This window comes from Vulpes lagopus, chromosome 11, assembly GCF_018345385.1.
Source record: "Vulpes lagopus strain Blue_001 chromosome 11, ASM1834538v1, whole genome shotgun sequence".
Lineage (NCBI taxonomy): Eukaryota > Metazoa > Chordata > Mammalia > Carnivora > Canidae > Vulpes > Vulpes lagopus.
Window position 1 is genome coordinate 74,649,658 of NC_054834.1, and position 21,112 is coordinate 74,670,769.

General features: G+C 54.5%; 2 protein-coding genes and 1 non-coding gene across 4 annotated transcripts; 1 reads left to right on the top strand and 2 right to left on the bottom strand.

Moving 5' to 3' along the window:
• Positions 1 to 282: 282 nt before the first annotated feature.
• On the bottom strand, positions 283 to 416 carry LOC121472420. The gene has a single exon (XR_005982898.1). It is a non-coding gene; the product is annotated as a small nucleolar RNA SNORA18 (small nucleolar RNA).
• A 9,057-nt stretch (positions 417 to 9,473) lies between these two features.
• Positions 9,474 to 14,234, bottom strand: TMEM151A (transmembrane protein 151A). Its single transcript, XM_041773528.1, has 2 exons — positions 13,991 to 14,234; positions 9,474 to 11,972 (listed from the first exon to the last, which is right to left on the bottom strand). Exons 1-2 carry the CDS (start codon positions 14,063 to 14,065, stop codon positions 10,641 to 10,643), a joined length of 1,407 nt encoding a protein of 468 aa, XP_041629462.1. The 5' UTR covers positions 14,066 to 14,234; the 3' UTR covers positions 9,474 to 10,640.
• Positions 14,235 to 16,535: 2,301 nt separating this feature from the next.
• Positions 16,536 to 20,844, top strand: YIF1A (Yip1 interacting factor homolog A, membrane trafficking protein). 2 transcript variants are annotated; one of them, XM_041773244.1, is made up of 8 exons: positions 16,536 to 16,769; positions 17,467 to 17,678; positions 17,844 to 17,948; positions 18,072 to 18,150; positions 19,599 to 19,656; positions 19,828 to 19,983; positions 20,454 to 20,547; positions 20,618 to 20,844. In XM_041773244.1, the coding sequence occupies exons 1-8, from the start codon at positions 16,739 to 16,741 to the stop codon at positions 20,786 to 20,788; spliced, it is 906 nt and encodes a 301-aa protein (XP_041629178.1). In that variant the 5' UTR covers positions 16,536 to 16,738; the 3' UTR covers positions 20,789 to 20,844. The 2 variants fall into 2 exon arrangements, with proteins under 2 accessions (XP_041629178.1, XP_041629179.1); XM_041773245.1 differs by having other exon boundaries at positions 16,539 to 16,769; positions 20,642 to 20,844.
• Positions 20,845 to 21,112: the final 268 nt, after the last annotated feature.

A 21,112-nucleotide genomic window follows, 5' to 3' on the forward strand; every position in this document is an offset into this window, starting at 1 on the left:
CTGGGCTCTTTTTTTTTTTTATTTTTTTTTTTGGCTCTTAATTCCAGCTCAGGATCATAGCCTCATGAGCCATGACATTGAGCCCCACAGGGAACACCCCCCACCCCCCTTTCCTGCCTGTGCCAGCTCTGAGCTCCTCTCGGAGTCTGCTTGAAGATTCTCTCCCTCTGCCCCTCCCCCTACTCGTGCACGCATTCTCTCTCTCTCTCTCAAATAAGTAAATATTTTAAAAAATAAGATAAAATATTTGACTGTTCGGTCTTTCACACAGTTTTAGCAGATAGATGTCCTGGAGGTCTTTCCCACAGATCTAACACAAAGTTCTGTGAATAAAGGAAACTGCACATATACTCTAGAAGGCATTTCCCGCGATGTAGGTCTATAGAAAAAGCCCCACTGGGTAGAGGGAACTTTTAGCAAGGAGGCTGCGAGATGTACACTCCCAGGCTGATAATGCTTTGCTTTCCAGGCAGGGGGTGGGGGTGGGGACTGTGTGAAGTCTTCCTCACCCAGAAAGAGTCAGTTGTGATTTTAGCAGATGATGCTGGTAAATGAGGATTTACCTGTGACCTTGTGGGATCCAGACAAGGGGTCCGGTTGAGGTGCAGTTTTAGGGCATCTGGCAGTGGCCATGCTTTAGCATGGTTTTCTCCAGTTCAGGGATTTCTCCCTGGGAGACAACTAGGAGTGGCTTAGAGCAGACACTGTGAGCTACACAGCCGTGCTCTGATTCCAGCTCCACAGCTTGAGGGCTGGGGAACCTTAGGCAGGCCCTCTAAGTGCTCTACATTTGTCTCCTTGTATGAAAAATGAGCATGCTATAATACCTACCATAGACACCATAATCTGTCGGAGAGAAGAAGGGACTTGTGAGGAAAGTCAAGGGTTCCTGCTGGAAGCCAGTGAGGTATTTCAGGGTGGCTGCACAAACCTGCTGTCTGCTTTAGCGGGCACCAGAGAGCCCTAAGGACAGAGTCCAGAAACTGATGGTGGGGAAGCCCAATGGGCAAAAACTGAAGTCTCAAACCCACCAAATCCCTGTGGCAGAGGTTTTCAGACTCCCTTGGTTCATGGTATCCTCCATATCCTGTGTACCTCAGTGGGTTTTTCATGGAGCCCCTGGGCCAAAATCATGCCTAACAGTTCCGTTGAATAAATATGAGAAGTACTTGTATTTTTTTAAAGATTTAATTTATTTATTTGAGAGAGAGAGAGAGGGGGAGAGGGAGGAAGGAAGTAGGAGGAGGAGCTTAATATGGAGCCCTACAAGAACTCCCACTCATGACCCTGAGATCAGGACTGAGATTGAGCCAAAATCAAGAGTCCGATGCTTAACCAACTGAGCCACGCAGGCACCCCTAGAGGTACTTGTATTTTATTTTTAAAAAATGATTATGTTTATTAGAAATTTTTAAAGAGGGATCCCTGGGTGGCGCAGCGGTTTGGCGCCTGCCTTTGGCCCAGGGCGCGATCCTGGAGACCCGGGATCGAATCCCACATCAGGCTCCCGGTGCATGGAGCCTGCTTCTCCCTCTGCCTATGTCTCTGCCTCTCTCTCTTTCTCTCTCTGTGACTATCATAAATAAATAAAAATTAAAAAAAAAGAAATTTTTAAAGATTTATTTATTTATTCGTGAGACACAGAGAGAGAGAGAGGGGCAGAGACACAGGCAGAGGGAGAAGCAGGCTCCATGCAGGGAGCCCGACATGAGACTCGATCCCGGGTCTCCAGGATCACGACCTGGGCTGAAGGCGGCGCTAAACTGCTGAGCCACCCAGGCTGCCCGGTACTTGTATTATTTTTTTTTAATTTTTTTTTTTAATTTTTATTTATTTATGATAGTCACAGAGAGATAGAGAGAGGGGCAGAGACACAGGCAGAGGGAGAAGCAGGCTCCATGCACCGGGAGCCTGACGTGGGATTCGATTCCGGGTCTCCAGGATCGCGCCCTGGGCCAAAGGCAGGCGCCAAACCGCTGCGCCACCCAGGGATCCCTCGGTACTTGTATTTTAATACCTCAGTTGTCAAGTGAAAGAATAATATACCTACCCTGAAAGATATAAGAATATTTTGATTCTTAAGTAATGAGAGTCACTTGCAAGGGGGGTATGTGTGCCTGTTGGGCACTGCACAACTACTCACAACTTGGAATCAAATTGGACATTGCCACTCTCATTTCCTATTACACATTGACTTTCCCAATAGTACTTGCTTTTGATCGCGGCAGCTGCCAAAAACCCAGATTCACGAAGATATTATATCATCAAAAGGAACGTAGTGCAATTCAATGTTGAAACTGTCAACTGCCTCCAGCTAGCAGTTTGCCAGTTGTCTGACAGATGTATTTCTCTGTTTCAAAGTTTTATAATACTTTGTGGCTTCCTGAGAGTTTGCTGCAGTGTGGCAGGCCCTAATTCGGAGGACGGATCTTGTTAGCTGGATCCTGATGGAGGACTTTTGGAGAGCTGGGAGGAAGGTACAGGATTGGGGATGCCTATATCGCTTCCCCTCCCCGCTTTCTCTCCTCCACCACCAGGTTTGCCCCGTGGTGGCTGATGATAGGGTGGAAATGGAAACCAAAATGGGTCTGTGGGTCCCCTGCAAAGTCAGATTGGGGAGACGATGTCACAACCAGGATGGATGGTGGAAGCCGGTGAAGAACATGCAAAACTGGAATTTGAGAGTGCAGGCAGCAGGAAGTAACTATTCAGGTCTTGACACATGGATTGTCTTGGGGGCTGCTTAGGGGAAGGTGGGTTTCTTTGCTGTAACACATGTATCTGGTGGCAACTTTTTCCAGAGGGTTCACTCCAACTTGGACCTACCATTGGCTCACGCTTCCTTCAGACTAGACAGAGGGCGGATTACAAACCTTTGGGAGAAAGGAATGGTAAAGTCATTCTGCCCCACCCATTAGCTGCGCAATCCGAAGACTGCTGCTTCTCCAGGGCCCCCTCTCTGTGGCCACTGAAAAGAGGCTGATCAAAGAAGTCCTCGAAGGGCTGTTTGAAATGGTGCTCCCCCCGGATATGTGAGAGTAATCTCTCCACTTCAAGATCCTTAACTCTGATTACATTTGCAAAGTCCCCTTTTCCAGGTAAGGTAACTTGTTGACAGGTGCCGGGGACTAGAGAGTGGACCCATTTGGGGCCATCATTCTGTTTATCACACTTAGGGACCGGGAAAATAGTTCTAGATTGATGTGAGATCCCACCAGCCATGGGGAGCAGGTCCTGCAGTGGAGCATCCGGTGAGAAGAACAGAAGAGAAAAATCTGCTTTGTGCCTTGTTTATGAGTGAGCAAAACTGCCACTTTACACTGCAGTCCAGACAGCTGGGAGGGCCTCCACTGGGAGGTGCCTTTGCTGTGGATGATCCCACAGCAGTTATTCCCGGTCATGTGGCTGTGTGGCCAGAGGGGGACATTGCGCTGCCATTGCTGTCACAGCCACTGGAGTGGGGGGTGGGGGGCTGCATCAGGAGACATTTCCAGCTTTGGCCTTCATTCAGGAATCTTCTAGACCACCCACCCCTTGCCGCTGTGGCCACCCCTCTCTTGCGGGCCTTTGAAGTTCTTTCCTGCTATCTGATCTTAATTCAGATCTTTCTCCAGCCATCTGGGGGCAATTTAAACACTTTACTTTTTTTTTTTTTAAGATTTTATTTATTTATTCATGAAAGACACACAGAGAGAGGCAGAGACACAGGCAAAAAGAGAAGCAGGCTCCCTGTGGGGAACCCAATGTGGGACTCTATCCCAGGATCCCGGGATCATGACCTGAGCCAAAGGCAGACGTTCAACTACTGAGCCACCCAGGCACCCCCAATTTAAACACTTTAAACCCCCAAAGAAGAGGAGTTCTCGAATGCCCTCCCTCCTATCCCCACTCCATCAAGGATCTTTGATGACAAGCAAAATAAAAAAGGAGGGAGGGTCTTAGGAGCTACAGCACTAACATGGGCTGGTAGTCAGACCTGGAACTGAGCTGAAGCTGGGGGATTTGGGGAACCTGGAGCAGGGGCTTTGGAGCAGCTCAACCAGGCCACTGCCGTTCTCAGCATCTTTGAGATTGCCAAAAATTCACATTAGAGGAAGGAGCATCCCTTGGGTCCTGTGCCTGCAATTCTGTTGGTTGCAGCAGGAGGGGAACGCTACGGATTATAGACCCCCCACCTCCAGCTAGGTTGAAAGTGACAGACAATTTTTAAGTGGCAGTTTCTCTCAATAATAAGCAAATAATAATACAAAAAAACCCCAGATTTTTATTTTCTGCCTTAGTAGCTGCTCCATTGTGGGATAAGCTCACAGAATACTCACCTCGGGTTGTTTTCCTGGTTCCTGTGTGTGTAACTGGGGACACATTGGACACACACAAAGCCCCACACCCCCATGGGAACAAGAGATGTTACAGAGGAAGTGTCAAGTGGATGCTGCTAGAACCCCCTGCCCACTACAATAATAAGTCATTCACTCTTTTATCCAATATCTACTAAGACCCACCCTTCTATGCATCAGAGACTCCACAAGGGATCAGGGATACAAAAGCAGCCACCTACAAGAGCAAGAATACACGTGGAGGACAACTGAGGATGCTGCCCTGGCAGCGGGGATTGGGGACGTGAGCCTAGGCAGAGGCAGAGCTCAGATGGGAGGAGAGGCCAAAACGGGAGGTGGTTGCCAGAGAAGATATGAACAGGACCCAGCAACTGGCTGACTATGAAGGTGAGGAGTGACAGCTGAGGGGTTTTGGCTCCCAGATGGTGCCATTCACTGAGACAAGGCCGGACATAGAATCGATCTCCTGGTTGGCTTGGGAAAGATGAATGATACAGTCAGGCTTGCATCTCTAGAGTTTGGAAGGTCACCTGAGTGGACTGCTCAAGGAGGGCCCCTGGATGCCCAAATCCAGAGTTCAAAACAGATGTCCAGGCTGAAGTCAGTAAATTGTATTATTATCCCCCATTTGAGCTGAGAAGACTGAGACAGAGAGAGGGTAAGTGACTTGCCCTGGGCCACTCAGGTCACAGCGGCAGAGTTGGGGCTTTGTCCAACTCAAAGATCTGCGTCTATGACCATTTGCCTCCCATAGCTTTAGTTCTAACAGAAGAAACGAATAATAAACTTGTACACACTTAAATAGAAATTATTGCAACTCAGAAGGAGCTGAGGTAAAGGGTAACAGTGGGGTTGGTGGGGGATGGATGTAGACAATCAAGACACAAGGCGAGCCCTGAGTGTTGTGGGGAACATGGGAAGAGCTAGGGGAAGGAAAAGAGCTCCAGGAGGTTGAACAGTGGACACCAAGACCTCGAAGCAGAAAGGAGCTTGGCTTGGTCTAGGATCAGGCACAAGGGCACTGTGGTTGGGGCTTTGTAAGGAAAGGGGATCAAGCCCCAGTTGAGCCTGGGGACATCTGCCAGAGCCCACAGGGATCTGAGGGCTGGGGCAGGAGCCTGGGGTATATTTGATGCTTAGTAAGAGGCATCAGTGTATCCTGGATGAGGTGGACATGTGATTTGATTAACATTTGAAGATGATGCTCTATGAGCTGAAGGGGATGAGCGGAAATGGGAGGCTTGTTGGAGTCTGCGGTGGTCATTGGAGGAGGAGCCCTGGGCGCCTGAAACAAGGGGGTGGTTTGGGATGGAGAGGACCTGGGGGCTGCTTAGAGAGCTGTTGCAGGTGGAACCTGAGTGTAAATCTCACGTGCGGGGTGAGGGAGGTATTTGTGTATGAAATGCTACAGCTTGTAGATCTTCTTCAAGATAACCCATTTGGAGCAGGGAGAAGTGTGGGTATGTGGATGACGTGAGTGGTCATGTTGGGTGATGGCTGTAGAGCTGGGCACTGAGTACAAAGGGCCTACTGGCACCAATCTCTCTACTTTTGTCCTGTCTGAAATTTTACACGATAAAAAGTTACAAAGAAGAAGGAGAAGGAGGGGATTGCCATACAAGTGTCTGGCTTAAGCAACTGGGTGAATGGGGGCACAACTTAGTGAGACGGAAAACACATAGAGGAGCGGAGTTGGAGTGCAGGCTGGAAATCAGGTGCTCTGCTTTGGCCATGCTGTGTCAGGCTTCAGAGAGTAAAGGCAGAGGCCTCTGGAATTTTGGAACAAGGCTCTGTCCCCTTCCGCAGACATTACTCTCCTTTTAAGAATCCTCCTGGCTCGATGTTGGCTCTAACAGAGACTGAACACATGAACAAGAGACACTGGGAGACCAGGAGATGGGAGCTGTCCAGAAGACATTGGGCTTTCTGGTCTTCTTCTCTACCTGGTTGTCCATCATGAAGTAGAAATGGGTCCAGGGCCTTGTATCAACTATCCATCACACCCGACAAATCACCTCGAAACAGTGTCATAAAACAATGAGGATTTCTTATTTCTCACCAATCTGTAGGTCAGCAATTTGAGCTAGGAGAAGTTTGGTGATTCTCCTGCTAGTTCCACCTGGGGTCATCCCTGTGGCTATGGTCATCTGCGATTTGATTTGGTCTGCTGTATCCAAGATGGCCCTGCTTCCATATCCAGAAGCTGATGCTAGCTCTTGACTGGGGACTTTTATTCTCCTATACACCACCTGTTATCTATCAGGAGGCGAGGCTGGATGTCTTCACAGTATGGTGGTCTCAGGGCTCCAAGACACCATAAGGTAGAAGTTGCAAGGCCTCTCAAGGTTCAGTCTCCCCAGGTGCAAACATCACTTCCACCACATTCTATTGGTCAAAGCAAGTCACAAAGCCAGCCCAGATTTAAAGAGTGGGGAAATAGGTTCTACCTCTTGAGAGGGAAGCTATGAAGAATTCATGGCCATATTTAATCTATCAAGGGTCAGAAGGTCCTAATACATGCCCTGAGATCATTTTGCCTCCAGTTAGCCCAAATCTGTCATATCACCACCTTCTTCCCTCAGACCAGCATCATGAAAAGATTGGTGTTCATTTTGCAGACCACTCTGTACAGTAGGTATGGCATTTGGCTCAGTGGCTGATTGAAGATGGTCACTAGAATATCACCTATCCTTTTTTTTTTTATAAGATTGTATTTATTTATTCATGAGAGACACACACAGAGGGAGAAACACAGGCAGAGGGAGAAGCAGGCTCCATGCAGGGAGCCCAATGTAGGACTCGATCCTGGGACTCTGGGATCACGCCCTGAGGCATAACGCTCAATCACTGAGTCACCCAGGACCCTGGATATTTCCTATCCTGCATGCCAATCTTACAATGTGATGTTGACAAGCTTCCATTGAGAGGTGGGGTCTTATATTTTCTCCCCTAGAAACTGAGTGGATCTTCTTAATAACCTTGACCAATAGAAAGGGGTAGAAGTGGTATTTGTGAATTCTAAGACTAGGTCATAAGGGGCAATAGAGCTCTCACTCTCTTGATAGATTTGTCCTTGGAACCTGCCATCATGTTATGAGGGAACCCAAGCCACATGGAGAGGCCCTCTTTGGATGTCCCAGTCAATAGACCTAGTTAGGCCCAGCACCTACTGCCCTAGTGAGCAGTAATGAATTAATGAGCCTTTAGATGATTCTGCCCCTGGCTTTAGAATCTTCTAGCAGAGGCCCTAGATGTCCCAGAGCAGAGATAAACCATCCCTGTTTGCTCTGTCGGAATTCTTGACCCACAGAAACCAGGAGAGAAGATAATAATGATTATTGATGTTTTTAAGCCACTAAGTTTTGGGGTAATTTGTTATGTCATAGTAGATAATTAGCATAGGTTGCCAGTAATAGAAACAAGAAAGAAAAAAAACAGTAGCTTAAATAAACTAGAAGTTTATTTCTCCTTCTTATTGAGAATCTAGAAGTAGGCAACCCAAGAATGATATGGAAACTCTTATGGTGTCATCAGAAGCCCAGTCTTCTATTTTGTTGTTCTGCTTTCCTCAGCATAAGTACAATTCTCAAGGTCACCTCCTGACCCAGCATTGCTGCTGGAGTTCCAACCATCACATCTGCATTCTGGGCTGAATGCAGGATGAATCAAGAGGATAGAACTAGCCTTCACCGATATTTGTGTTTCAAAGAACGTTTCTTAAAAATGTTCCAACACCTGCTTATATCTCATATCCTAAAATTAAGTCACACAGTCACTTATATGCAAGGGAGGCTAGAAATGTTACTTTTTCACTGGGCTCATTGCCATCTGAAGTAAAACTGGGGTTTTGTTGAGGAGGAGAGGATAGTGGATCATGGCTAGCAGGTAGTTGGAGACTGTGGTGCTAGAGCAGGAAAATGGAAGAAGGAAATCTTTTCCACTGGCAGGAGCTGGAGCCAATAACCACCCCCCCACTCCCGCCACACACACACACACACACACACACACACACACACTGTCCATGCAGCTTCCTTAAATGCTTGGGTACCAGAGTTTTTTTTCAAGTTGCTTCTGAACAAAGAACTGACTTCACTCCCAAAGAAGTGAGGCAGTGATGCCCAAGGAAAGCTTTGGTCTCTTAACACCACTTTCCCCATGTGGCCAGTAGGCAGCTGGACTTGGCCTAAAATTCTAACAAGTGGCTCTGACCTTGTCACTTACCTGCTCAACCATGCCTGTGGTTCCTGTTTGCCCCAGCTTACGGACAAATTCTGGGGTTTGGTGGTGAAGACTTCAGCCAACTGTTTCATGGCTCTTGGCTTCCATCTCCTTCTCACACCTTGCTTCATGTTCTGCACCCAGGCATTTGTCCAGGCAGATCCCACAGCCCCGAACACCCTGCCCTGTCTCTGCCCCGGGTGAATCCCACCCATTCTCAGCACCCTTCCAGGGCCACCACCAGTCCTTCTACTATCTTTGCACAGATTAGAAAAGGGTGCCTTCATGCAGGTGGGTGCAGCTCCATGCTGGGGCTGGAGGAGTGGCCCACAGGCTGCCTTGCACCCACATCTGCCCTCTAGCCCGGTGCCCTGGCACAGTGAACTCCCTGCACGGCCATCCATGTGAAGATGCCACCTCCAGGAGTGAGTGAGGCCCTTCATTTGCCCTTGTTCTTGATCTTCAGATCCCATGTGCTGATTCAGGGCTGGCTATTTCCCACCTGTGTCCTCCGACATGCTCAGCGCCCACTCCCCCGAACACCAGTGGCCATTGAGGGAACTGAACTTACGCCACAGACCACAGCAATTTTCTTCCACTCTGGGAACCAGTCACCAGGCCCTTAGACCTCAGTATGTCCAGCGGTAGAACGAAAACCCCCACTGGGCTGGAAGATGGACCACTTGGAAAATGCCTTAGAAGTGACCCAGATGTGGTGAGCTGCTCAGAGCAACTTTAACCTGAGTCTCAGGCCCTAGGCTGGGCAAAGAGCTTCCCTCTCAGCTTACCCTGTTCCTGGGAACACTGGAGCCCAACCTGGCCCCCCCTTCCAGAACCGAGCATCGAAACGCTAACCCAGGGTGGCCCATTGCACTTGTAATGGTCTTAGACCCATCACTTAGGAATGCACGTGAGACCTTGCATTTCATATCTTTTATTTTATCTGTGTCTTCTCTGCCTCCTCCCTCATCCACTGGCCCCCTAGAGGTGGTGGAAACCCCAGTTGGAAAGAAGGGAACTACTCTCTCCTCCCTGGAGGAGGAACAGTGTCCCATGGGCCTGGCCCCACTGATGGGAGAAGCAGGGGCCTCCATGGCAGAGCAGGTGCATCGTCCAAGAGGCTGTGGCCAAGGCCGAGGTCCCTCGGATGCCCTGTGGCCCTGGGCCCCGTGGGTCATCAGGAAGGTGAAGAGCAGAGAAGTCTGGGGGAGCAATGAGAGGACAAAGCCTCGGGGGGAGAGTGTGCGTGGCTGATAGAGGCGGATGTGGACTTTGGGGGGACAGGAGCAGAGACCAGAAGATGTGGGATCAAGGCAGGGTCCTAAGAAGGAACGCCAGGTCATAGGGGAGCTGGATGTGAGGGGAGGGTACACCAGGGAAAAACAGGGGGCCAAGGGGGACAAGGCTGTGCTCCAAGAACCAGGCTCCCAGTACAGGGGCTGTGCCACAGTCTGATCAGGGATTGGCCCTGAGCAGAGACCAGAGGGTAGGCAGGGAGGGGTTGTCAGGGGAGGAGGATGGGGACTTGGGGCTGTAGTGGGGCCAGGCTGTGGTGTTGTCACAGCCAGCTCTTCAATTTCTTGGAAGCCAGCCCAACTGGGCATAGCCCCAAACCACCAATTTGTGCTTCTGGGTTGCTCGAGGGCTCCCAATGTGGCCTCAGCCATGCAGGGAAGAGCAGGTAAGCAGCCCTCTGCTGCATGTAATAGCTGTCTCCAGGACTCCTTCCCCATCCCAGGCTTTCTGGAAACATCCCCCTTGCCCAACCTGACAGGTCTCTAGGCTAGATCACCAGCCATCGCAGGGGGTGCAGGTCTCTAGGCTAGATCACCAGCCATCGCAGGGGGTGGAACACGGTGGTGGTGGGGATCCATGCTGGGATGTTCACAGACTCAACTTCAGTGGTGTCCATTCACCCCCCAAATCACCCTGGGTTGCTGCGCTTCAGTCTGATTAAGGACTCTACCCCTCCCCCACCCCTCATGTGCTGGTCTGTTTTCCCTCCTATCTCGGACAACAGCCGCTCAGGCATCAAAGCCCATGGCGGGGTGGTGGGGAGGAGGCCACCTGGGGACCCCACGGGTCTCAGAGTGTACCCTGCCCGTCCCCCTGGCAGCCGCTGTCACCATGGACAATGAGCACCGGGAAGTATAGGGCGTCCTCGTAGCACGGTGGGCTTTCCAGGGGCTCTGTGTCCTCTCCGCGGCGCCCCAGTGGCCCCCCGCTCAGGCTTCGGAAGACCCCTGGTGTGGCCCGGCCCCCAGCTCCCAGAGACAGGCGGCTGCGGCTGAAAGGCAGGCGGGGCCCACCGGGCCGGGCAGGGGGCAGCGAATTGCTGCTGAGGGAGCGACGGCAGCGCTGGCAGCCACGGAGGTAGGCACCGGAGCCGGCACCCATGACCACGGCCTCCGAGTAGCTGGGTACCAGCTGCCGGTTGGAGCAGATGTGCCACTCCAGCTCGGTGAAGTCCACCGTGGCCACCCGGGACAGCGGGGGCCCGCTGGGCACCGCCCCAGGGGGGGGCGAGCCGGCACCGAACAGCTTCTCCACCTGGTAGTGCACGTGGGCTGTGCCATAGGCTGCCACGACGCGCAGCGGCCAGGACAGCGTGGCCGCCGACACAAGCCAGAAGACCCAGGCGCGGGCATACCAGGGCGGGCTGCGCGGGTCCGCGAAGACCATGAGCGACTCGCGGAAGTCCACGTCCTTCAGGTGCATGCCCTCGCGGGCCTCCAGGTAGTCGTCCAGGCCCTCATTGGCGCTGAAGAAGCGGGCCCGCTGGGTGAGGTACGAGGCCTCGGCCTCGGCGCTGCCGAAGCTGAAGCACTTGGTGAAGCGCAGCCTCGTGGCTGCGTGGTCAGCCAGGCCCACAAGCTCCTTGGAGACATCGCGAACGCCGTGGGCCGAGTAGTCAAACTCGCCGCGAGCCGTGCGACTGTCAGCCCTCTCGTGGTAGACCTGCGTGGTGGTGTAGGCATCGCCGTTGCGGTAGCGGGTGATCTGGCGGGTGCGCCGCACATAGTGGTAGCTGGTGGCCTTCCACCAGACACAGGGCGGTGCCTGCTGCAGCCGGTGGATCAGGGCAAGCACGGTGTTGGCGTCAGTGCGCGGCGCCTGGCACGAGCGCACGTGGCAGTGCCAGCACTCAGCCAGGTAGAGGAGGTAGAGAAGGGAGACAAAGGCCAGCGGGATGTACAGGTAGCCATCTGAGCAAGGGCTGGCGGGGTAGGTGGGCGGGGGGCCCCCATCCCCGCGGGCCAGGGCTGCCTCAGGCCCCAGGACCAGCCGTGGCACTGTGGCCAGGCGACACCAGGCCACCACGGCGCCGCAGGCATGGATGAGCAGTGTGAGGAGCAGGCACTTCCAGTGCGACTCTCGGCACAGAGAGCTTCCCAGGGATTGTTTCAGGGGCCGCTGCTGCGGGGTGGGCAGAGAGAGGAGAGGTGGGCATCAGGATGGGCCATTGGCTGCTCCTGCCCCTCTGCTTAAGCCCCATGAAGGAGCTGGGGCTCTGCTTTCCACTCTACAGAGGAGGAAACTGAGGCCCGAAGAGACAGAGCATCTTGCTCCAGACCTCACCCCTCCAGCCCTCACAGTTGAGCTACATGATTCAAACTGGGGCCTGTCTGCCCCCAAGCTGTCCTCTACTGTGCCCCATCATCCCTCAGTCAAGGGCACCTAGGGAAAAGCAGACACATCTCTGCCAAGAGAAGGAAAGACCTCCTGACTGGCCATTGGGAAAACCGAACTCTGGTTCCAGTTCTCCCCCTCATTTTCTGTGTGGTCTTGGCCACATTCCTGTCCTCTCCAGGCCTTAATTCCTGGACCTGTTGGTATAGGAGGCCAGGGTGGCAGGGGTCTTAAGGGTGAAGAGCATGGGCTTTGGAACCCCACTGTCTGGGATTCACTGCTGGCTCCACCACTTACTGTATGACTTGGCCAGGTCCCTCATGCCCTCTGGACCTCAGTCTCCTCATCTGGAGACTGGGGCTTTTGTGAGGATTCAAGAAGACCTTACATGTGGCAATTGCAGCACAGAGTCTGGCCCCAGGAATAAATATTATTACTGTTATCTTGAGACTCCCTCTGGTCCCTTGGCTTCACTTAGAGACTTGGGAGAAGCTTTTAAGTAAGTGAGAAAGAGGAAGAGCTGGGAACGGGGGAGGTGTGAGTCTGGGGGGAGCAGATGGAGTGTCGTCCTCCACTGCCCATCTGTGCTGTGAGGGAGGGGGTAGAGCACAGCTGCTGGGCATTCTCTCGAGAGACCCAAGAGGAGAAGAAATGCCCCCAGCCCAGCCCAGGGCAGCCTACCCCCCGCCTCCACTCCATCACCCACCACAGGTACTCGTCATCACCACTGACCTGCAGGGCGGGCCACACATCCACATCCTCCACCATGTTTATCACAGGCCCACCTCACACAGATGTGCAGGCTTCCTGCCAATCCCAGACACCAGACGGTCACCAATGCCCAGGGCACAATCCCTCATAACCATAACACGGTGCACAAGTGCATGCTTTCACCACCCCGCACACACACACACCCCACACAGACCCACCCACCACAGGACACACACAGGCATACATGGGTTGCACATTCCCTGAAGCCCAGGTACACATCAGACCCTCACCTGACCACAGTGCACATCCCCAAACCCCACCCCTACTGCAACCTGACACTCACACACTAGACTCTAGGGGAGAGACCCACCCACAGCAGAACATGTTCACGCATGACCACATCACCCAAGCCAAGGACCCACCAGACCACCACCTGACTGGCTCACCCCAGATGCCGGGAGCATGGACTAGCATTCACACACCCACAAGTGCACTACATCCATCCAAGCACATCCACAGACCCTCTCACCACCTATCACCCCTGCACTCCACACAGGGCCCCACATTCCTGCAGATCCTCTTCTTGGCCAGGGTTGAGCAGAGGCCACTCTGGGGGTCCCAGCCAGCAGGAAGGCCGCCCCCACCGCCCCCGGGCCTCACCGCGGGGGGGAAGGGAGAAGGGGTACCAGAGGCCTCCTCCTCTCCTCTTTCCCCTCCTCCCTCTGCTGCCTCCCTCAAGCCCTGGCTACTGCTGCTGCATTGCAGACGCCGCCCGGGCACCTCGTGAGCCGCTGGGGGGCCCGACCCCGGGGCCTTGGGGCCGAGGGGCTGCGCTGCGGAATGAGGGCGCGCGGGGGCCAGGCGCTGACGTCACAGGAGGGCAGGAGTCGCCCCGTCCTGCCTTCCCAGCGCCCCCACCCCGACCCCCACGCGAGCCCCCCGGCACGCCAGACGTCGGCTCCCCTAATGACGTCATTGGAAGCTGGGGTTTGGAGACTTCCCACCTCAGCCCCCGTCCAGGGTTTGCCCCTTCCGTTGTCCCCCTCGCCCCGCTCCAGCCCCCGCTCCGGCCCCCCAACACGCGGCGCCGGTACCTCCTCCCGCAGCGGTTCGCCGTCCGGGATGAAGGCAGGCACTTCCCCGCTGTCGCCTCCGCCGCCCTCGGGCATCGTGTCCTGGCTGCTGGGGCGGCCCGGGCCCGGGCCCGGGGCATGATAGGGGGGAGCGCGGAGGGCTGCGGCGCGGCCCCGAGGGCGTCCGCTCGGCTCGTCGGCCGCGCAGGGAGTGCGCCGAGCTCGAGCCCGAGCGCGGCGGTGGTGGTGGCGGTGGTGGCGGCGGCGGCGGCGGCGGCGGCGGCGGCGGCGGCCGCGGTGCCCGGCGCCCCGCCCTCCGCTGACCCCGCCCCCGCGGCACCCGCGGCGCCGCCGGCATCGCCTGGTACAGCGGGCGCTGCCCCCGCCCCCGAGAACCCCGGGCTGGCCGACCCAAGCTTGGGTTCCCTCCTGCCGCGCTTGCGCTTGCGACCTTGGCCGAGTCCTTGCTCTTGGGGCCTATTTCCCCGGCCGTGAAAAGGTGGAGGGGGATCTCAAAGGTGGGAAATTCCCCCGGCGACGTGTCTCTGAGGAGCAGGCCCAGGGCTAAGCCCACCCAGATCCCACCCTGGAAGCCTTGCTTGTAGGGGAGAAAGCAGTTATAACCCAGAAAGGTGTGATACACCTCATTCCCTGGACAGAGGTCCCGGGCTCCACTTAAGAGCTGGCAGGTTGGGGGCCAGGGCACCCAGGGCCCTAGGCTTCATGACCTTGGGCCTGCACTCTCCACCCCAGCCTCAGTCTTCTCACCTGAGAAATGGGAATATAAAGGTGCACAGGCATTATCATGAGGTACCGGGGAGTGGGATCTGTCCTTCATGGGATAATGCCCTCCCAGGTACCGGTGGCCCCAGTGCTGCTCCCTGGCCCTAGGGGCCTCAGACCTTCACACTTGCCCCTAGTTCTGGGCCTACCCGCAAGGTAGACAATTCATTGGTGGGACATAGGGAGCTGCAATGCTAGGTGTTTTGGGTTGCTTTGCTATTTTTTCCTCCCAAAGGGCAACTCAAAGACCATTCATTCAGTTCAATAACCATACCCATTTAAAGCTGAGGTGATTGAAATGGTAGAAGGAGTAAAGGAGTGAACCAAGGCTTCATCTATTTATTTATTATTTATTTATTGGACACAGATTTTTATTGGGTATCTTCTATACCCAAATATTGTATTTGGCACTGTGAAGACACGGGTAGGAGTGGAGAATGATACAGGCCTTGTCCTAATGGAATTTATATCCAGGGCAAACTGGTGTATGCAGAGGGATTCTGGAACCCAGCATCTGGCCTCAACCCCCAGCCATGTCAGTCCTCTATTCCCTTTGTCTCTCTGAGAAGCACAAGCTAAACTGCTTAAAGAATAACTAGGCTTTGGACAAATGGATATGAGGGGGAAGGGCATCCTGGGTGGAGGGGACTTCTGAGCAAAGGCACTACGATCAGACCATGTGGGCTGTGTTCAGAAAGTAGGAAAGTCACCTAGCGTAACTGGACACTGGGTAGCTAGAGGCAGGTTGCAGAGGACCCGATTTTGCTCTCCAGAAAGTGGTGGCTGAAGTTGTGTGAGAAGGGAAGCCCCTGAAGACTATCTCTGAGGAGGGTGAGAGTGGTCACAAACTAGGTGGAGAGAAAGGAACCCTCGACCTCAGGAGTGAGGCCTGGGGGCTGATGGTGTCTCACTTTAAGATGACCGTAGGGCCAGCAATGACTCAGGAGTTTCAAATGCACCTTCAGGAGGTGGATCAGCATACCTCCACCCTCACATCAGCTGGACCACGGGAGAGATGATGGGTCAGGCATGGTGCAGGATCCTATACTACCCAGTCTCTGGGATTTCAGATCTTCTGGAGTTTTCGATATGTGTAATGTATTTGTGTGTACTGTGTGTGTGTGTCTCTCTGTCTGTCTTTCTGTCTCAAGAGCCCAGACCCTCCCAGCAGCTGGGAGCCAGGATCTGCAGGATAGCGGCAGTGGCTGTAGGGCATTTCAGCACCAGACAACGGACAGCACCCGCGCGGGAAGGAGGGACGGGAGGCGGGGAGGAGGAGTCAGCTTCCGGGGCTCGCTGGGCCGCGCCGTCACTGCCCCTAGCGGGCCTCCTGCTAACACCTCACTGGCTGACCGGGCTCCGTGCCACTAGAGGAGGGGCGAGGGGAGGATGGATGATGGGAGAAGAAAGCTAGCATTGAGAGGGTGGGGCAGGAGACGGGCGGGACTTGGCAGAGCACCACGGACCCATTCCCTCCTGGGTTACGTCCCCCGAGCTAAACTTCTTTCCCAGACTCCCGCCTCTGCCAGGTCTCCACCTGATGTAGTCGTGGCAGGGCGAGCGTCAAGTGCCCCTCTGCGCAGGCGCGGAAATAATTCTCAACCCCACCCCCCACCTTAATCCATTGGCTTATTGGGTATTGGCTGCTCTGGCCACTAATTAGCATACACACCATCCAATCCGAGAGCGCCTAGGGATGCTCCGCCTATGCCCCTCCGGAAGTTGACTACTGCCGAATCCAATTCCGCGAGGCCGCGCCAACAGCCAATTGAGAGAGGGGAGAGGCGACCTAGCGCCGCCGGGGAGCCAATGGTAGGCGACGGAGGATAACGCTGAGGATATGGCGGCTGCGGTCGAAGAGCTGGCGGACGTGTCGGGCTGCTCCGTAACCCCGTTCGGTGCCCAGGAAGCGGAGCAGCTGCCCTATTAGTATTCGTACCCACGAGGCGGCGCAGCGGGCCCTTTGGGAGCGCCAGCATCGCGGCCATGGCTTATCACTCGGGCTATGGAGCCCACGGTGCGTGGGGAGCGGGGCGGGCGGGACGCGGCCGGATCGGCCGGAGGAGGGTCGGCGGCGCGGCCCGCTCACCCTGAGGGAGAGGGGCAGCCGTGACCGTTCCCCAGGGCGGCGGGTGTCTTTCGGGTTTCCGCCCTGCGCGAGTCCGCAACGCGTCCCGGACTTCGCCCTCTCGGCCCAATCCTGAGATCAGGCGGTGACAGCACAGCTGGGATTCCCATGCCATACTCGGGCACGAACGGGGTCTGCCTCCAGAACTTTCTAAACTTGTCATGACCCTGGTAGGGGCCCTCACCACCGCCCAGGGCCTTTGGGTACTCGGCTGTCGCCTTTTCCACCCTTGTTAATGCGGGACGCCCTCCCAGTTATCTTCTCCACCTAGCAAACTTCTACTCACTCTCCCAAGGCTGTTAAGGGATCACTTCCCTGGAGAAGGACCCCAGAAACCCCCAGGTGGGCAACCACTTCCAGGCGCTGCTTCAGCTCTTTCTTTGCCTACATTTGGCACCTCTGGAAAAAGATCCTTCATCAAAATTCTTTCTGGGTTACCTACCCCTCATCCAGGCCAGGTTTCACTAACTGATTGTTTGGTGACCCCAGGACCCATACAGGGCTGGCCCAACCTGGGGAATGGGGTGGTGGTTTGGGCTCATGTTTGATATTCCTGTCACCTACTCTAGTACCTACAAACCCACAGGCTCCAAGCACAGGGCCCGGGCAGCTCCAGATCCCCCTCCCCTCTTCGATGACACAAGCGGTGCTTACTCCAGCCAGCCAGGAGGATACCCCGCCCCAGGAGCCGACGTGGCCTTCAATGTCAACCACTTGCTTGGGGACCCAATGGCCAATGTGGCTATGGCCTATGGCAGCTCCATCGCATCCCATGGGAAGGATATGGTGCACAAGGAGGTGTGGCCTGTCCCCAGGGCAAGGGTGGCAAGATTTCTGTCCAGGGATGGGGCATTGTGGGATCCCACCTAATTCTCAACAGCAGCCCTCAGGGAAGGAGCATACAGAGGAGCACCCTGAGGTTTGGGGTACAGCTTACCCACAGCCTCCTCTCTCCTCTCCCAGCTGCACCGTTTTGTGTCTGTGAACAAACTCAAGTATTTTTTTGCTGTGGACACAGCCTATGTGGCCAAGAAGCTGGGGCTCCTGGTCTTTCCCTACACACACCAGGTGAGCTGGCAGGGCCCTGTGCTTTCCTTGTCCTGTCCCAGAGTTTAGCCCCCAGACCTCAACTGCCTTCTTTCTTTTCTTATCTTCTTCTTCTGACCTGGCTGCTGCTGCTGCCACCACCAGAACTGGGAAGTGCAGTACAGTCGTGATGTGCCTCTGCCACCGCGGCAAGATCTCAATGCCCCTGACCTCTATATCCCCAGTGAGTCTTTCTTCAACTTGGGCTGAGGGATGTGGGGCGACTTGTGCCTTAAGGCACCAATGAGAGGAGAGGGGCTCATGCATTTATTCAGCGTCTGCTCTTGGTGCTTTCCATGTGTGGTCATTGCTAGACACCAGGTTGACAGAGCAAGGGGACCAGTAAGGAGCTTCCTGGGTGCCCTCAGTGCCCTCATGGTATTCCCTTTTGAGATTTTCTTGCCTCTTACCTGGAGCCCTGGCTTTAGACCTGGTCCTGCAACTTCTGATAATGGGACCTCAGGCTGGCTACTTTTACTCTTAAGTAAACCAGGAATAACAACAGTCTCCACCACAAAGAATTGTTGTGAAAATTCAGTGAGGTGATGTGAGGTGACCTGCTTTCAGTAGGAAGCACACCGTAAATAATAGTCATTATCATAGTTATTACTTGTCCCCCAAGTCCCTTCTCTGAGGAAGTGGTCACTCCCTTCTGGGTTCCCATAACTGCCCCCCTAAGTGGCATGAGGTCAGGCTGCCCATGTTGGACAGTGGCTGGCAGACTGTGCATCTGATTCCTCTGTCCTGGGGCTTGTCCTGAGGTGAAGCCCATGGTGGACATGCTGGAGGAGGGGTAAGTGTGCTCTGCCAGCCCTCAGAGGGCTTGCCAGGGCAGCCAGTCAGCCCAGTTGCTCCGGGAGGGCCACAGGTTCTTCTTGTCTTCCTTCCTCTATTTCCACTCAGAGCCACCTCATAAAGCAGGAATTGCTATCCCCATTTGAATCCAAGGCTCAGAGAGATTTGAGTATCTTTGAAGCCATATAGTTTATAGGTGGTAGAGCTAGTTTCCTGACTTCAGACCCTGTGCTCTCTGGTGGGCACATCAGTTTGGTTCTTCAAGGAGGGGCAGAGAACAGGGCTGAGGAGCTACACTTGCTGTGAAAGCCCAGATCCCACAGGCTCTGAGCTTTTGTGTAAACAGCAGAGGTAAACCTGCGCCCTCTGTGTTGGTGGGTGGGCCAGAGCTAAGGCCAGCACCAGTGGCCAGACTGGCTGAGGTGAAGTCATCCCCATGGGCCAGATTTTGGGGAGAGCCTGGGTTGTCTTCAAGCCTGTATTTTAGTACTATAGTGTTGTGGGAGGTTGGCCCCTGCTGTTTGGTCTAGGATTAGCAATAGCCTTGGCCCGTGATACAGTTTGAGCCAGAGCAGGAAAGTTTGGTGAGTTTCCTAGCACAGAGACAGGGAAAGAAGTGGCTTGGTGGTGCGGAGAGAAGAGTCAGGTAGCATTTATGCCGGGAGAGAGGGCTGAGCAGAGAAAGGAATTCCAGGCAGGGTATTAGGAGCTGACTATGGAAGTTCGCATGCGGGGATATGCAGGGGAGGAAGTATGGAGAGGTGTAAATGGCCCCAAATACCTAGCCAGGGGATTCTGAGGAAACCAGGCTGATGGTATTTTTCTGGCTCTTGGCAGCAATGGCCTTCATCACCTATGTGCTGTTGGCAGGGATGGCACTGGGGATTCAGAAAAGGTCAGTACCAATGCCCTCACCCATTCCTACCAGCTCCCCATCCTGACTGCTCCCCTCACCTCTCTAGGGGACCTTTGGCAGGTCCCATGCTCACCCCATGTCCTCAGTCTCACACCTACCACAGGATGGCTGGTTTCTGAATACTGCCCCCCTTCTCCCACATGGCCACAGGTTCTCCCCAGAGGTGCTGGGCCTGTGTGCAAGCACAGCACTGGTATGGATCGTGATGGAGGTGCTAGCCCTGCTCCTGGGTGTCTATCTGGCCACCGTGCGCAGTGACCTGAGCACTTTCCACCTGCTAGCCTATAGCGGCTACAAATATGTAGGGTGAGTAGCTATGGGTCAGGCCAGAGGCAGGCCTGGGAGAGTGGCCTGCTGCCTTGAGTTTCTAGCTGGTGTAGCTGTAGCCTTAAATTATGACCCTGGGCACCTCTCTGGGCCCTAGCTTTTCTCTAATAGAGGAACCAGCTGTTTTTAGCATTCTCCTCAGGAGCCGTGTCCTGTTGTTCAGGTCAGGAATGTTTGGAGAGTCACCCTGGGAACACAGGAGACAAGGGCCTTGTGCTGGAGTAGTGGAGGGTGTCTTAGATCCAGGTCCTAGGGCTAAGTCCAAGGCCTTCCAGATTCATTTTTGAGTCTAGGACTCTGGGGACAGATTGGAGATAAAGGGCTCAGTGGTGGTGGGTGAGATCTAAGGCTGGATGGTAGGGCCAATCTCAGGCCCCGATTCCTTAGGAGATCTCCAGCCATCTCTTCCTCCTCTCCCCTTACTCCCACCTGCACCCCACCCCCTGCAGAATGATCCTCAGCGTGCTCACAGGGCTGCTGTTTGGCAGTGATGGCTACTATGTGGCACTGGCCTGGACTTCGTCTTCACTCATGTACTTCATTGTGAGTTTGGGACTGTGCCTCCTGCCTGTCCCCCTGGGGTTGGAGCTGGGGACAAGCCTCCCTGGCCCAGCTTCAGCTCTCTCCTTTCTTCCAGGTGCGCTCTTTGCGAACAGCAGCCCTGGGTCCTGACAACAATGGGGGCCCAGCTCCCCGGCAGCGTCTCCAGCTCTATCTGACTCTGGGAGCTGCAGCCTTCCAGCCCCTCATCATATACTGGCTGACCTTCCACTTGGTCCGGTGACCCCTGGCCCCCACTGGCACTGATTTTTCCATACATTGAAGATTTGATTTCCTTGATTGTATCTGACCCTTGTTCCTGGGGCCTGGGGCGGGGGGGGCTCTCCATTGCCCAGGGTTTACCAGGCTCAGGGGACCCAGGCGAGGGCTTCCTGGAGTGTGTGGCTTTGATACTGCTTTGAAAGGCAGATGGAAGGGTTTTAGCAGGAATAGCTGTTTAGCCGTGGCCGGGAGAGTGAGGATAGAAGGGAGCAGCATGCCCAGGAGACCTCAGAGGCCTCTTTGATCCATCTGAGGGGTTCCCTAGAAGGTTCCTTGGGCCAGTGTT